The 16813-nt window shown below is 46.0% G+C and overlaps 1 protein-coding gene across 3 annotated transcripts in view; it reads right to left on the minus strand.

The window, feature by feature from the left end:
• The window catches only part of ATP6V0A4 (ATPase H+ transporting V0 subunit a4), a 78374-nt gene that overhangs the window by 19821 nt on the left and 41740 nt on the right, over positions 1-16813 (minus strand). For all 3 annotated transcript variants that reach the window (XM_036905506.2, XM_036905507.2, XM_057504801.1), the window contains exons 14-18: positions 15388-15481; positions 11861-11979; positions 9612-9828; positions 5784-5885; positions 1745-1873 (exon numbers count right to left, since the gene is read on the minus strand). In XM_036905506.2, coding sequence (XP_036761401.2) covers positions 1745-1873; positions 5784-5885; positions 9612-9828; positions 11861-11979; positions 15388-15481 — 661 coding nt within the window. The remainder of the gene's footprint in view (positions 1-1744; positions 1874-5783; positions 5886-9611; positions 9829-11860; positions 11980-15387; positions 15482-16813) is intronic.

Genomic DNA, 16813 nt, shown 5'->3' on the forward strand with positions numbered 1-16813 from the left:
TAGTCAAGAGCGAAGCAGTGCTGGGGGAACAGAGGGAAGGGCCCCGCACCCAGTAGGGTGCTCGGTCATGCCTACATAATGAAACCCCATAAAACCTTGGACACTGAAGCTCACATGAGCCTCCTGGGTGGGCAACACTGTGCACATTGCCACATGCCAGTGCTGAGGACCTAGAGGCTTGGCATTTGGAAGCCTTGAGTGTCAGATTCTGCCTACATGCCTCTTCTTCTCGCTGGTTCTGATTTATATACTTCTGCTGAAATAAAACTATAATTTTAAGTATGGCACTCTCCTGAGTTCTATAAGTCATTCTACAGATTATCAAACCTGAAGGAGTCTGAGTGGATTCTGATCTGTAACTGGCTGGTTTGAAGTGAGGGTGGTCCTGAGGGACCCTAAACTTGTGGCTAGTGTCAAAGGTCTTGGGCAGACTTGGCAGTCCAGAGAACTGTGTCCTTAACCTTGAATTTGACTAATCCCTGGTGAAGAGAGAGGTGGAGAGGATTTTGAGGTAGAAACAGAGTCAAGCCTGTATTTGCCTTGCAATGGGAGACCCATGCATGATCGTACCTGGGGTGGGAGCCTAGCCGTGGAGCCTGACGTTGTCCAGAGCAGGGCAGCCAGTTCATGGTGAACACTGACTGGGTATATATTGAGGGCATGAAAGATTAAATGCAGGAGGTTCCCCTGGACAGGTTGGGACATGATGAGCAAGATGTATGGGTTGGATTCCAGCAGGTCTGACAGACTCAGACATATCAGTAACCACGAGTACAGCTTACTTTCTGTACCTGGAATCTCGTTGGAAAAAATTGTCCATGACCCAGATTTTTCATTAATTCTAACTGACCTTCCATTAGTTCAAGTGAGTATCTTTATTAGTAATTAACACTACAAATGTAGCTACTTACAGCATCCCTCAGGCCCCAAAGGAATCCTGTCCCCACTCCATAATTAGATTAGACCAGCTAAAACCCCCAGCCAGTTGGGGACTGTGGGTGACTTCTATCATGGTATAAAAACAGCCAGCTGCCTTGTCTGAGAAAATGTGGCACATTCCTAAGGGGGGAGTGGCTGTCCTTGGTCTGAAAGGGGCAGCCAGGGAGGAGGGAATGGAACAATTCCTGAATTCACAGGAGAGGCAGATGGTGTCACTAAGAGAAGTCAACCAGCACAGAGCCAGGGTTGAGGCCGAGAACAGAGGGGCAGTGACGGCTGTGCAGGCTGCCACTGGGGAAGGATGGCTGGGAACAAAGAGTCCACTTTTTGCCCCAATGGTAGGCCTCGGTTTGGGCTCTGCTCTCATGGTCGGAGGGACACTGCTTGGAAAGCTCAAAATAAATGTAGCTGACTCCCAGGAGCACGGTTCTGAGTCACGGAGGCCTCACTAACATTTAGGAACTCCTATGTCACTAGGTCTGAAGGCTGACATTCACCTCAAACTCACAGACAACAGCAGCACCTGGGCTAAAGTATTAAAATACTCCTAGATCGGTTGGTACACAGCTGTTGTTCTGATCATCGCAGGTGCCCCCCCTACTCCCGGGGCCTCCCCAGTTTCCACAGCTGAGCCGTTACCGGGCTGCCACCAGCAGGGTCCTCCCAGCCCTCCCAGCTCTGCCGCCCAAGTCCGTTCAGGGCTGCGGTCCACGCCCTGCTGGCTGCTAACCATTTGACTATCACGCCTGACTAGGCCCCGCTCCAGAACCTGGGAAGCCTCCGCTGGGTGGTGAGGGCCACACACCTCTTCCTCAGGCTCGTCCTGGGCCCCATGGGCTCCTGCAGGAGCCTTCTGACCAGGGCTCATGGACGGGTTGGAGGTGTCACCTTCGATGTCCTCGGTGGTGTGTTCTTGGATCGTGGATGCCTGCAGCTGTCAGAAAGCAAGGAAATGAGACACTAAATTCACCCTTAGAATCTTTACAACAATTCCACATAAAATAAAGGCTCTTGGTAAATACTAGCTACATACCAAACACCATTCTAAACTTTCTATATTATCTCATTTAGTCTTCATAATAATCTTTTTATATTTTATAAATGCATAATTATCACCCCACTTTAACAGCACAGAAAGGTTAAGAAATGCACCCAAGATCACACAGCTGGTAGGGCTGGTTAAACCCAGGCATTCTGATGCCAGAGCAGGTGCTTTTCTCCATGGTGTTCTGGGATGTGCCAAATTAATCACAATCTTCACAGTAAACCCATGCTTGTACCAGAGTGTCTTTCCACTGTTAAAAATACACAGTGATAAAATTACCAGTGGTACTTTGACACAGCCTTCTGACCTGAACAGCCAGATTTCTATGGGCAAAATTACTTAGGAGAGATTAATGACTGCTATGGTCTGAATGCTTGCGTTCCCCTGAAATTCATATGTTGAAATCCTAATCCCCAAAGATGACAGCATTTTATCATACCATAGTATTAAAGTATTATATTATACCATGATAGTATCTGTGGTATTTTTTTATAGCGGCCTGGATGGATGAAGACTGACCTTTCCAACACAAATATACTTTTTAAAAATAAAACATCACTTTATAAAAATAGCTAAGGAAAAAAAAAATCTAGGTATAGTCCCCAGTGAATCTGGCCTGGTTTCATCCCTGAGTCTGAATAGAATATTTCTTTCAAGTCAATGTGAAACTTCATACCTCCATCCAAAGTTTTTCCTAAAATGATTTCATAGGTGGGGTATTGCAAATTAGACATTAAAGTATCTTAACTTTCTTTCTTTAGCAGGTCTGCACCGAATACTTGGAAAGGCCCAAGCAAAGGTAAAAAGGAAGTCCTTATGCTATATGTTTAAATATTTAAAAGTTATAAATCAAGCCAATAAACTCCTAAATAAAATAGGTTCTAGCCTCCTATTTCAATAAATAAATCCTCAGAAGAACCTGAAAGGCCAGGTTCGAATCCAGAGTCCCACGCCAGGGCGCGGCAGCAGGGGATTGCTGGCCCTGCACAACGGCATGCCGCCCTTCCTTCCCTCCTTGTTTTCATCCCGTGGCGTGGACCCTGCCACCGCCGTTTCCGTGGCCACCCACATTCCCCACAAGCAGCGGCACCTTGGCCATGCCAGGGTCTCGAGGTAGCCGTACCGCTGTGTGCTTGGCCCTGTGCAGAGCCTGGAAGTGGGCTTGAGTCCACGTGGACAGGAACTCCAGGGTGCTGGGTAGGGAGAGGGGCTCTCCCTAAGCCTGCCTCCCAGCCCCACGGCTCTGGCCCCATGTTGAGGGATGTGGCGCATGTTAACATTACTTTGTCTTCCTGAAATCCTAATTTCTTCCCCCCAACTTAAGGAAGAAAATTTCAAAAAAGAAATGAAAGATAGTCTCTCCATTTTCATGCCTGAACTCTAGGCTTCTCTGGTTATTAACCCAGAATTGGCTAAAATGAACATGAATAATCTTGCAGAAGCACAATATTGGACTTTGAATCCCAGGGCCTATCTTCTCTGCTTATTCAACAGCTGACAGTGTTTGAGCTTGGTGCCCAGGGAAATAAAATGGATAGCAGACCAACTTTAAATTCGGTGTCAGCAACCTTCTAAAAACACACGTGCCAAACACATGCCCAGGGTATTTAAAGCAGCACCACCTGTAATTATCAAGAGTGCAAACATCTCAGTCATGAGTGGTAAATTGTGGCAAATTCATGGAAGGGATACAATAGAACAGTCGCACACAAGATCTAACACTGGATGAAGGAAGCCAGATCCAAAAGAGGGCATACGGTGTGGTTCCATTTACATGAAGTTCAAGAACAGGCCAAGCTACCCTCTAGTGTTTGGAGTCAGGGTAACGGCCGCCCTAGGAGTGAGGGTGAGGGTGTTCTGTGTATTGATCTGAGTGCCCATCACACAGATGTGCCTGCTCTGTGATACTTCATGATCTGTGCCCTGATCATCTGTGCCCTTTTCTGTATGTATGTTACATTTCAGTAAACAATACCCTAAAAAGTACACATATAAATGTAAAGATTTCAAATAGAAATACAAAGTTACTTCACTGTGACCCAAAATATGGGCATGAGAGACACCTGAGGCCATGGCAGCAAGTCAGAAGAGGAAGCAGAAGGCGAGAGGCCCCAGCATCCAGGGTGCGAGATGAGTACTCACTCCCTGGCGCTGTGTGGCCCAAGCCACAAGGCCATACCACTAGACGTGGCCCTCTACCAATGGGGATCCGAACCACGTTCTGCAGGGCCCCAGGTCAGAGAGAAGCTGAGTAGATGGGAACTCCGCTCATATCCCCTGAGGCCTATCAGAACAAATCTGCTTATAATCTCTGTGCACTGGGTCTCCTTAAGGTTTCATAGGCAAAACTAGGAGAGGACCAAATACCACCAGTTTGGAATCATCTCTTGGGTGGAGATGGTGGAAACGTTTCTGACATGGAAAGGACCAGCAGGGCCCTCAGCAGCAGCCTAAGGGACCGACCAACAGCCTCGCATCCCGAGGACCAAGGAGACAAGGCTCTTGGGGAGCTCCTGCTTCCCACAGTCAGTCTAGGAGGTGTCATCCACCACGGCAGACTAACGACGACCTCTCCATGTCCTCCCCTGGTGGACACGTCGTCTGTGGGGAAAAGGGAGAAATCTACCACTTTGAGGTCAGCAACTATTTAAACAGCTTTTGCAGGGCACAGAGCAAGATGAGCGATTGTTTTAGAGGTCTGGGAATCAGGTGAGACAGCAGCTAGACCTCGACTTAGAGACAGGTTAAATTTCTAGGAAAGAGAGTTGTATCTATTTCTGCAAACAGGAATTTGCCACCTTCCTGTGAAATACCTGGTCCCCTGTTTGGACAAGGACAACCTTCCACTTCAACCGACATTTACCACTTTGGTCTCTTACCAAGTAACCAAAGGGTAAAGAAGGATTCTTTGCTTTGCCTTCCTATTCATATCCATGTATTTATCAGACAGGCTTTGGAACTAGACAAGGCTGGCGGGGAAATAGTGGGAGAAGTAGGTGATAGAGAAAGAGGGCGCCACCTAGGGACCAGTCTACAGAACTCCAGTCTCATCCTCCCTATGCCCTGACTGGGGTCAGCCAGATCAATATAGCCAACAGAGCTTTAAGAAAAAAAGGATTTATCCGAAGATATCTACAACCTATATGATCTGAGCACATTCCACTTAATCTTCTGCACTAATGTGAAGGAAAGCAGAGATTGATAATCTCCAACAGCGCTTGCGTGTCATTTCTAGACTCTGATGTCTCCTGGAAGGTTAATCTTCCCAAATCCTATTTGATTTGGGCTGACAGCAAACTCTTTTTCACTCGCTGAGTAAATCTGAGGCTTAGGAGCAATTCAGACAAGAGGAAAAACTGGGCTGACACTGGTGTTTAGCAAATAGGGAAAAACCACAAAGAAATAAAAACAGACTTACGTGAATTTGTTAATGCCTGGGCATCTCTCATACAATATGTAACATAAAATAGTAAAAGCTCACAACTTTAGAATCCTGATGAAAACAGCTTTCATTATTCATTTACTAAAACTATAGTAAAATATTTTCTCTGAGCAAACTTTGCAAGACATAAGATTTAAATGTGCTTGCCCCTAATAGAGCATTATGCTGGAAGTAAGAAGGCTTCAAGGAAAATCAAACCCTACAGAAAGAAACCCACCTCGGGCAACCCGGTTCCCCACCTCACCACAGTCATTCATGCCTCGGTGAGCCCAACATGCTCTCTAAACTCCAGACTTCTATTTCCAAGATGCCCATATTCCTACCCACAGTAAGTGAATTGACATGAGTGGCTCTTACCTGGGATTTGCGATGTTTGGCTCTAAGAATGAATGGCTTAATCAGCAGCATCCATGGCACAGAAATCAAAGCCATAATAACAAAGAAACTTTGGACTTCTTGCTGTAAAACCAAGAGGATGAGAGCCTATGATTTTAAGGTGATCACACAGCATACTTTTTAGGATAAAAATGACAAATATGGATTGTTTCAGCTGCACTGTGAGAGATCTAAGGCATTTCAGTGAATGCATTCACTTTCACATCACGGAATACTGTTACTGCAGAGAGAGAAATGGCAGTCCGGTGGTACCCAGTGTCAGTACAGTGGGTACTGGACACTCGCTCTATCCCTCACTCCCTAAATAGCCCCTTATCACGCACCCACACCATACATGCCCAGCCATGTGCACGAGGAGTGCTCATGAGGCACACCACAAAGGCATCCTTTGTCCCTTTAATGCTGCTCCATGCAGGCGGCTCTGCCAGCCCTGGGCGCAGCGGGGCTAGACCCATGATTTCACAGGTCACTTGAGTAACCAAAAATCCTCGGGTCACTCAACTCAGAAACATTACCTCCATCGGTAATTTTATGTCTCCAGTACCAGATCATTCTCTGAGCCCTCTTGCTCTTTCAGACAAATAGTTTCTCACAATCGCTGCCTGACCTGTGCACTCAGTGTGGGTGAGTCCCCTCACGGGGTCTGGGATGTGCCTGTTGAGCTCTCTTTCACTGTCTCTCACGATCCACGTGGGCTGAGGCACCTAAGATCTCTGTGTCTCTGTTGGAGCCCGGGAGTTGTCCCGCTTATCATGCCGGTACACGTTTCCTTCCACATCCTCACGTCCCACCTCTTTCATCATACGCTCCCCAGTGAGCAGCTTTGAGGGGCGACCCTGAGCTGCTGTTGTCGAATGAACCAGGAAGCCTCGCGGGCTTGGCCAGATCTACTGAAAGGTGTGGAAGTGACTGGGTGCTTGGAGTAGAAGGGCAAGTGTTTCTTGAGCCTTCACATTTCTTCAACCATTCTGGCCAAGCTCTCAGTGATTTATTACCTTACTGAAACAAGACTTACCCTGATAACAGTAGGAACATCCTATCTACTCAATCTTCTACCCTCTTCCACTCTTAACAGCTCAAAGGAGGGAGAGGAGCCGCATGAGCATGTGCCGCGCTCGCCAGGCCACCGCGGTTCGTCCATTTTCCCGCGAGGCTTTTCTCCCCATGATGGACATAACAACAGGAGGTTTATATTTATCTGTTGCTCTCCTTTGATATTCGAACATGCACTAAGACAGCCGGAGCAGGGCTGGGAAGGGGCTCCCTTTGTCAGTGCACATCGTCTCCTCCAGCTGCATGGCCCCAATATGAGGTTCTGGAAACTTCAAACTGTGTCAAGATAATGAATCTGAAAACTAGCCAACTCCCACTAAGGTTTTTGAATGGAAAAAAACTGGAAGCCCTTGAATATAAACATGAACAACTTTTTCCTGGACACACCTCCTCAGGTAAGGGAAACAAAATAAAAAATGAACAAGAGGGACTACATCAAACTAAAAAACTTCTGTACAGCAAAGGACAACATCAGCAGAACAAAAAGGTGACCTACAGCATGGGAGAATATATTCATAAATGATTTAGCTGATAAAGGGTTATCATCCAAAATACATAAAGAACTCATACACCTCAACACTCAAACAGCAAATAACTAGATCAAACAATGGGCAGAGGACCTGAACAGACATCTCTCCAAAGAAGAAATTCACATGGCCAACAGGCACAAGAAAAGATGCTCCACATCGCTAATCATCAGGGAAATGCAAATTAAAGCCACAATGAAATACCACCTCACACCAGCTAGGATGGCCAACATCCAAAAGACAAGCAATAACAGATGCGGAGAAAAAAAAAACCCTCCTACACTGCTGGTGGGAATGTAAATTGGTTCAACTGCTATGGAAAGCAGTATGGAAGTTCCCCAAAAAACTAAAAATAGAAATACCATTTGACCCAGTAATTCCACTCCAAGGAATTTACCCCAAGAAAACAAGATTCCTAGTTCAAAAAGATAAATGCACCGCTATGTTTATTGCTGCACTGTTTGCAATAGCCAAGATATGGAAGCAACCTAAGTCTCCATCAGTAGATGAATGGATAAAGAAGAGGTAGCACATATACACAATGGAATATTATTCAGCCATTAAAAGAAAAGAAGTCCTGCCATTTGCAACAACATGGAGCTAGAGGATATTATGCTCAGTGAAATAAGGCAGGCAGAGAAAGACAAGTACCAAATGATTTCACTTGTTTGTGGAGTATGAAAACAAAGCAAAACAGAAGGAACAAAACAGCATTAGATTCATAGACACTGAGAACGGACTGGTGGCCACCAAGGGGGAGGGGAGTAGACAGGGTTGGGGGAGGGGGAATGTTGAACCACTGCAATGCACATTTGGTTAAAAAAAAAAAAAAGAATGTTTAAAAAAAGGAAAAACGCTGGAAGCCAGGTATTGTGCAATGCTCGGTGCATACTGAGGACCAAGTAAGGACTTTAGTCTTCATGAAGGAATGAAAGGGGTTAGTGCATGAAATACTTGGTGAATCTGAGTCCTTTGCCTAAAAGAGAAGACTTGCTTGGCAAATCCAAGTAAACTGAGTAAATGAACCTTTCAAATGCATCCATTTAATGCCACAGTCTTGGGGGGGCGGTTTCATTTACCAATAGATGTGTAACAAAAAGATGCTACCACAGGAAGGAAGGCCACCCCAAAAGAGCTTTCAAAGGTGTACATCTTCTCTGATTATTATCTAAAACCATTCCTCTTTTTTTTTCATAAAAATGCCCTGTCATGTGGCATTGCCTCTTATTTGCTGTGCCTGTAGGGGAGGAGAACACAACTAATAATCACACTCATGAGGACATGCGTGGCCATGGGAGGAGCGTGGCCGCGACTGGGACACCCAGAATGAGCGATCACTGGCAGGCAACATGCGCCCCCAGGGGCCACTTGGCATAGGGGAACCAGCCCGAGAGCTTGAGCCAGAGGAATGAGAACCTACATAAGCGGGCCCTCCTTTAGCGAAAATCTACCTTCAAGCAATATTATTAGGTTAATCGCTGCAGGGAGCCAGAGGAGAACTATTTGTGTTACCAAAAATTACTCATCAGTTATTTTTACATGCAGCTCCTATGAGACACTTACACTTTTTAAAAATAAAATATTAAGTTGATAATGTGGCTGAATTGCTAAGCTGAACTGCTCGAGATGGAAGAAGTCAAAATGGCAATGAAGTCCAGTTGGGAGGTACTGCCTGTGGAAGAAGAGAGTAAAAGGGAAAAAAAAAGCATTTCCAACAAGCCATGGAAACCTGCAGGAGAGCACGAGTTTGGTCCATAGTTCTCTGGAAACCCACTACCCATGTGAATGGAGGGACCCCTCTTCTTGACTCTATTTCAATTTTCTTTCTTGTAAACTTTAGTTACAGCTTATTTTTAGAATAAAAGATCATTCGATTTTAAGGTGCTCTTCAGAGCATTTACAGTTTTCAGCCAGATTTTTTTTTCTTTCTTCACAGACGACGACAGCCCAGTTTTCAACCCTACAGCAGTAACCCCGCTCACGTATGGCCCTGAGAGGAACAGCTGGAGCCCCACCATGCACTCAGTGCAGTGTTCTCAGCACCCATACAGCCATGTAACACAAGCCCCTGAAATGTAGAGATAGCACCCTTGACTGGTGCCAAGATGGTCAGTCTTGCAAATAACTAGTCTCTACAACACTCAAGAGTATAAGAGGGTTCTGACATAATCTTAGCACATAAAAGAAGGAAAAAAAGGCCCATAAATACCTGATGTTCGTACAGGGGTGCGTTGGAAGGGTCGCTATAGTTAAACAGAAACATGTTGATGAAGTGGATGAGGATGCTCGGGGCGCACTTGGACACGCGGACATCGAAGTGGCACCATTTGAAAATGATCATGAAAACCAAGTATCCAAACAGACACAGGATAAAAATCATCTCAGGGATAAACTGCAGAACGATGTTGAGAGTTTTTCTGAAGTATCTGGGGGTGGGAAACACACACATGTACAAGACAGAACACTGAGGAAATATTCAGTGGCTATTTATTTTCCCCAACGCACAAAATGTTCCTTTTTGGAACGTTTTGAACATCTTTGAACTGCATCTGCTCTTCTGGCAAGTGGCAATCATGTGTGGATGGAAAAGAGAAAGGAAAGCACTTTGCACAAAAGATTGAGAGAAAACCAGGGTTGAGAAGGAAAAGTCTGAAGCAAGGGTCATGGCCACGTGGAGAGTTGGTGATTTGGCCACTGTTTCGTGCATATCAAAGGCACAAAGATATTTAAAGGCGGCTTGGAAGCTTTTCTCCTGAAAACGTCCTTAGACGGGGGTCAGTAAACTATGGCCGTTGGGCAAAATTGAGCCTATCACCTATTTCTGCGCAGCCTGCAAGTTTAAAATAGATTTTACATTTTTAAATGGTTGGTGAAAAAAAATCAAAAGGATAATGTTTTATGACACATGAATATTACATAAAATTCAAATTTCAGTGTTCGTGAAGTTTTATTGGCACACACACACCCATCTGTTTATGTACCGTCCATGGCAGCTTCCACAGGAATTGAGTGGCTGTGGCAGAGACTTCTGGCCTGCAAAGCCTGAAATATTTACTATGTGGCTCTTCACAAAGTTTGCCAAGTCCTGCTCTCGGGCACAGGGAGGGCCCCACAAGGCCAAGTCAGGGGTCCTCAAGTTGAAAAGCCAGAAAGGGCCCCCCACTCCCTTTGTTAAGCACAGGAGTGACCTGAGGGTAAAGAGAGATCCACAGTAAAGCAGGCTCCCTGGGGGGAGCTGAGGCCGGCCTAACATGCGACACAGTCAGGGTCCAGGCCAGGGGGGCACTTTGGGGATCGCCTCCCACTGACTTCTCAGGGCACCTGCAGGCAGTAGGACCGAGGGACTTGGCATTACTCAATTCATTAAATATATGCGTTTTCCAAGCAGAATTACATTTCAATGGGCTTTCAGGTCAGAGGTCACCATGTGACTGGCTCTGTCAGTGAAATGGGAACAGAAGGGGCATGCATTCCCAAGGAAGCTTAAGAGTCGATGAGGAATTGACCATCTCCTTCTGCCATGGCAACTGGCAGTGCTCCAGATGGTGGCTGCCCATCCGCCCAGGTGCCACCCAGTGTGAGGATGGCAGGAACAGAGTTCCCAGTGGGCCCGTGGTACATATGTGTCGTGGTCCTAAGCCACTGATATGCGGGGCTTTTGTTACTACACAATAACCTAACCCATTCTGACTACCCTATTCCCATTCCATAGAAGAAAACAATCTCAGTGACATTAAGCAACAGGCCTATGGTCACATAGCTAGTAAGAGTTGGAATCGGGACTTAAACTTCTGATTCCAAACCTTATACCGTTTCTGTGGCACCATGCTGCCCTCACATGCTCCTAAACTACACGCCAGGTGGGGTTCCAGCAACACAACGCACTGTGGGGAAAAGCTGCCGTGTCCACACAAGGTACCTCTGAGCAGGCACATTTACAGCTGTTCTCAAACAGTCCTACCTTCAGCATAAGTAAGTTGGAGAACTTTCCACAGATGGGTCTTGGAAGGAAAGGAATAGATAGGACAACATTAACAGCCCAAGTGAGAGAGAGGCAGCTGCCAGTGGGAAGAAGGTACCCCAAATGGAATTAGAATCTGAGAGCACTTTGGCCAAAATGCACTTATACCCCATTTGCCTGCTGGTGGGAGCTAAGCCTGGTTAGGCCACCAACAGAGGCCTCTCAGGCTTGGGGGAACACAGGGTTCCATGTTTTTCTGAACCTTCAAATACTTCTGTTGTGAAAAGTACACTCACTTTGAGTGACTCAGCTCAGGAGAAATAAAGGTGCCATTTCTGGCACACCGGCTTGTCCTGGCTCAAGCCACGTGATCCAGGACAGCATGCCCCCCCAGGAGGGAAATCTTGCACAGAGGGACACAGGACCAAACCGGTGGCCGTCCTGCCCAATGTTGACATGGTCGGACCCATGGGCAGAAAGTGAATCGTGAAACTTACATGTGATTGAAAAGGCTGAGAATGACGCCAAAGACCATCTGGACGATTCCCAGGATGACCGACATCTTCATTTTATAGGAGTTCAAGAATGTCAGTTTGTTTGAAGCCATGTTCCAAATCTGGATGGGAAACATGACAAGAAATACATGAGACTGGAGTCTAGAAGTTCTGCTGGAGTTGGGGCTGTAGTAGGATTTCCTGACAAGGTCGCTCTGGGAACGGAATTTCAAATCTCCGTCCAGTCCAATGCATGCATTTTAGGCTCAGAAAAGGAAAAGACCACGCCCCTTATAAATGCCACTCTAATGATAAACATAGCAGAACCATTAGTGCCATTAGTAAAACACCAGGTGACTGCAAGAAAAAAATCCTACACGATTTTCCCCCTGTTCTAAGTGAAAAGACGTTCTGAAACATTGTGGAGAGACCTCAAACTTGCCTCAGTTCCCTTATTAATGGTCTATGGCCCATGAATTTAACCAATCCTTTCTTAATAATAATAATACCCCTTTTGCCTTAAATTTCTATAGCACTTCACGTGACAAAGCATTTTTCCAGGCCCTTTTCAAGAAGCTATTCCTGTAACCAATATGTATTAGGTCCATGGGTAAGACAGGGTCTTCTATGACTACTAAGACATAGTCCTGCCTTCTGCATGGTGCCTGTCTCAACAGAGCTGCCAGGCTTGCAAAGTGAGGGACAGGTGTCTCTGCCCTACCCAAACTAGACTGAACCACTGAGCAAGCGCCCAGTGTGGCTAGAGGGCTGGTCAGGGTCTCACACCAGTTAATGACCCCGGGCACCAACATTCTTCTTCCCACAGAAATCCCCAACATTTCTGTGGTCTCCACCCCCACCCCTGTGCAAATGCATCAAGTCCTTGCTCCTACCTCTGACCCCTCCTGAACTTAAGGCACACCTCAGACTGCCTGCACCATGTCTTGAGGGTTTGTTATACTGCATTTCACAGGCAACAAAGCTGCAACGGTCTCCTCATCTTCCCCCCATGACTTCCTCCTCCAACTCCTCTGCTCCCGGTAAGGGGTCAGCATCCACCTGGGCCGGCCTCTCTGCATAGTCACCTTGCCCCCTGCCCCATGCACACACATGGGCAGGAACCACATCCCACTGATTCTTTCTATCCAGTGCCCTGAGTGGCTGCCAGCTGCACGTTCACTAAGAAGGCTGCCAGGAAGGTGGGGAAAGGGACCCCAGCAATAGGTGCCCAGACACCGATGAGGCCTCCTCTCCCCTCCCCTCCCCACCTGCCTTGGCATCTAAGCTGCACCAAACTGAACCTCCACCCTGTTTTTCAGTTGGCCAGTCTCTACGGGATCACATAACATGGTGAGGGCAGGGTTACCGGCACACTACAGACCCAGCCAAATCTGGTCAATTAAAACCATTCATGGTTAAGTACTAGGCACATACTAAGCTCTTTCAATGTATTCATCTCATTTAATTCTAACAAAACCCCTATGAAATAAGTGTAAGTATTGCCCTGTAAAGACAAAGGAATTTATCTTTGTAAAGACAAAGGAATTTCTCTTACATTAAATTCCTTATACACATAGGTAGAAATAATATAATAGGAAATAGAGCATTTACTCTGTTTACTTCTGGTCTGAGTGTTTTACACATAAAATCACTTAATCTGCTGAGCAACTGTATGAGTTAGAGTTATTATATCCATTTTATGATGAGAAAACAGAGTCACAGAGATGTTAACTTGCTCAAAATCACATAGCAAGGAAACAGAAAAGCCAAGATTTAAACACAGGCCATCTGATCCCAAAGTGTGAGCTTTAACCATTGTGTTGTATTCATTTATTGTAAAATATTTTTTAAAAACACTTTGGAAAGACCTCTCAGCTCTGATAGCCAAATATTTTGTGAGATGACTCACGAATAGATGCTGCACATGGTCAATAAATCCAGCTATAGATACCTATATTATATAAAGATCAAGCCCTTCATTCATGCATATAAGTGAGATGCAGGCACAGAAATGTTTTGTTAGAGGCATTACCTCTGGGGAACGGGAGTGCCACAACAGGAGAGGCAGCAAAGACAGCTCTTTTTTTTCTTTTTTATAATATTCTGTATTAGATGGGTTTTTAATCTGATATATTATTTTATAATTAAAAGACAAGGAAATTTCAAAAATCTAAATGTTACTAGGAAAACAACTAGTTATTTTCAACATTCCACCTTCATCACATTTTGCTTTCTTTTCTAACTGGTGGGCAATGACAAAATTGCCTGTAGAGCATAAACTCTGGACCACCCAGTTCTCAACTGTGAATACACTACTCTTTGCCCGTGAGGAGAATGGGGCACACAGTGCTTGCTGATGACTTAGATGTAGGCTGTGAAGAGAAGAGACAGGACAACAGAAGTGATGAGATTCAAAACAAGGGGAGGTCAGCCAGACTCTAAATCACCCCCTTCTGTACTCCACCTCCTGCCGGCTTACTAATCATGAACTTCCTTGGACCAAAGATAAAGCCGTCCAGACCACTAAATTAAACTTGCATTTATTTTTAGCACTCTGTAGCTTACAAACCAGCTTTCAAGGACTTTCCTCTTTTTTTTTTTGATAAAACCTAAAATGTAAGTATCCCTGGGTAGCAAGTATAAACAAATCCTGGGGGATGCTTTCTGTTTTTATAAGGGAGGGGAGGCATGCAGACAGTTGGAATACCCTGGGAAACTGAAGAGCAGATGACCCACAAGATAGGAGAGTACAATTTTAGGGCCAGTACTGTTTCCTCTCAACTGTCAGCAACTAAAACTGAGGTCTCAAGTTCTCTCCCACAAAGAACGCTTGGAAGAAACATTTACGGACAGCATTCGCCAAGCTCGGGTCTGGACCACTCATGCTCATTTGGAGCACAAGGCCGCCACCTGGTGGCGATGTGCACTGAGCATGGCTTTACACAAACAGGCACGTGAGTGAGTCTTCCCCAAGTCCCTTTATATCTACAGGCTGTGCAAGGAAGCACTTTTATTTTACTTGGCTCAAATCAAGTTGAGATAGATATAACAAAAAAATAAAGGTTAACACACCTTTTTAAAAAAAACTTGTATTAATTCTAAGTAGTAAAATAAAGCATTAAATAAAACAAAATCCATTGTTTTGTTTTAGGAAAAGGGAGGTGTTACCACAAGAAAAGTAGGGAACTTGATTAGGATGCAAAATAGCTTATCTGATACGCATACTTTTCAGATAACCAAGCACCTTTTAAAGAAGCACTCATTAACCACCAGGGGTATAAACTGATGAAAAAAAGAGGCAGATGTTAGAACTGTATGGAAAATGCCCCAGGGGCTGGGTAAAGGGTGCAGGCAGGACATTTTACTTGTGGCCAGTGCAGTGTGTCACAGAAACCCCCAGTACATGTTATTCTATCTCAGCCTAAGTGTGTTGATTTGACAGATTCTGGCACTGACTTCCCCTCTACCCAGAGATCTCCTCAGCAAGACATTTTACTTAATAAATATTTAACCCAAGAAGACATTATTACCGGATCAATCCCAAATGGGTATGGATTTCCAGAGTACACTCCTGGAATGGCTGGGTCCAGCTGTAAATACGGATTTTCTTCTATGATGTGCATACTACAGAGGGAGAGGGAAACATGAAAACAAGACCCACGGTCAACTAGAAGTAGGAAACGACCCTAGAGCGCCGCCAGTCGGGGACACGCAGGCTGGTCACGCCTACCCGCTGGTGCACCTCACCGACCTGGCTCATCAATCAATTCCTCCACGAAGGAGTACTGAATACCTACCACGTACCAAGCATCGGCCTAGTGCCAAGGCTCTGGAAAGTACCATCTGGCCCCCGAGGGGTTCCCAGTCTGGGTTTCCAAAGGGCTCTCAGCCTAATGGGGCATAGTAAAGGAAAACGGGGCACACACGAGCTGTTCTGCAGGGATGAACTGGCTTTCACACATGGGCCCTGTCTCTGTGAAACTCAGCTCTCAAAAGTCATGGTCCACTGCCTCTCTCTAAGTCTGTCCCATTTTTGCTCAGAAGCATGAATGTCAGTGGGTAGGAATTTCTTACTGTCTCTGCAAGCCCCAAGGGGATACGAACTTGAGGGCTTTTAAAAATTTGTTCAACAAGGTAACTAACACATCTATGGAGGGGCCCAAGAATGTGTATTTGAAATAAGGAACAGAGTGCAGTGACTTTGATAGGCTGCCTAGAGATACACTCCCCACTCCAGCATCTGCGTGTGGGGGAGGGAAAGGGATGGGGGAGGGAGGTCAGGAAACCTGACCATGCTGGCCAGGCCCTCAGGGTGCAGTGAGACACCTGACCTAGACGGGCCATCCCAGACTTAGACCCCGTCCTAACGTCATGGCTGGGTGCAAATGGCTGGAATTAATTAGCAGAGACGTGTTTGTGTGTCAAACAGAGGGAATAGCCTCCCCTGACGAGAGGGAACTGGCCGGGCACCCACAGCTAAGCCAGAGCCTGCTACTGAACATAAACAATTTCACAGAGCACCCGCATCAGACAAGGCCACCTGTGACCGTTCCACAGTCATATCTGATTATCAAAATATGGACACATCAAATACGAACATTGTCCAAGCCACAAAAATGACCAGACCTCGCCCATTCCCTCAGGGGCCAAATCCTCTAGGCCGTTTCTAACACTGACTGACACGCCCACGATCGCCAGCGGCGCACCATCTCCCTCACTGAGGCAGTACACCCAGGCTGGGGGAGGCCAGGCGTGTTTCCGGGAGTCTACAGAGGAAGGACACTGTAACAGCGTCCCCAGTCAGTGGTCAAGGAAAGCAGGCCCAAGGCCTAGCTCATGGCTGGTGACCACCATTAGCTGGCCGTGTCCCTTGCTGCACTGATGGAGGGCCGCATCTGTCCTCTGCCTTCCTCCTAAGGAGGTTCTGCTTTTTGGCCATCGATCTTGGGCTTGTGG

The sequence above is a fragment of the Manis pentadactyla genome, chromosome 7 (genome assembly GCF_030020395.1).
Source record: "Manis pentadactyla isolate mManPen7 chromosome 7, mManPen7.hap1, whole genome shotgun sequence".
In the NCBI taxonomy this organism is placed as follows: Eukaryota; Metazoa; Chordata; class Mammalia; order Pholidota; family Manidae; genus Manis; species Manis pentadactyla.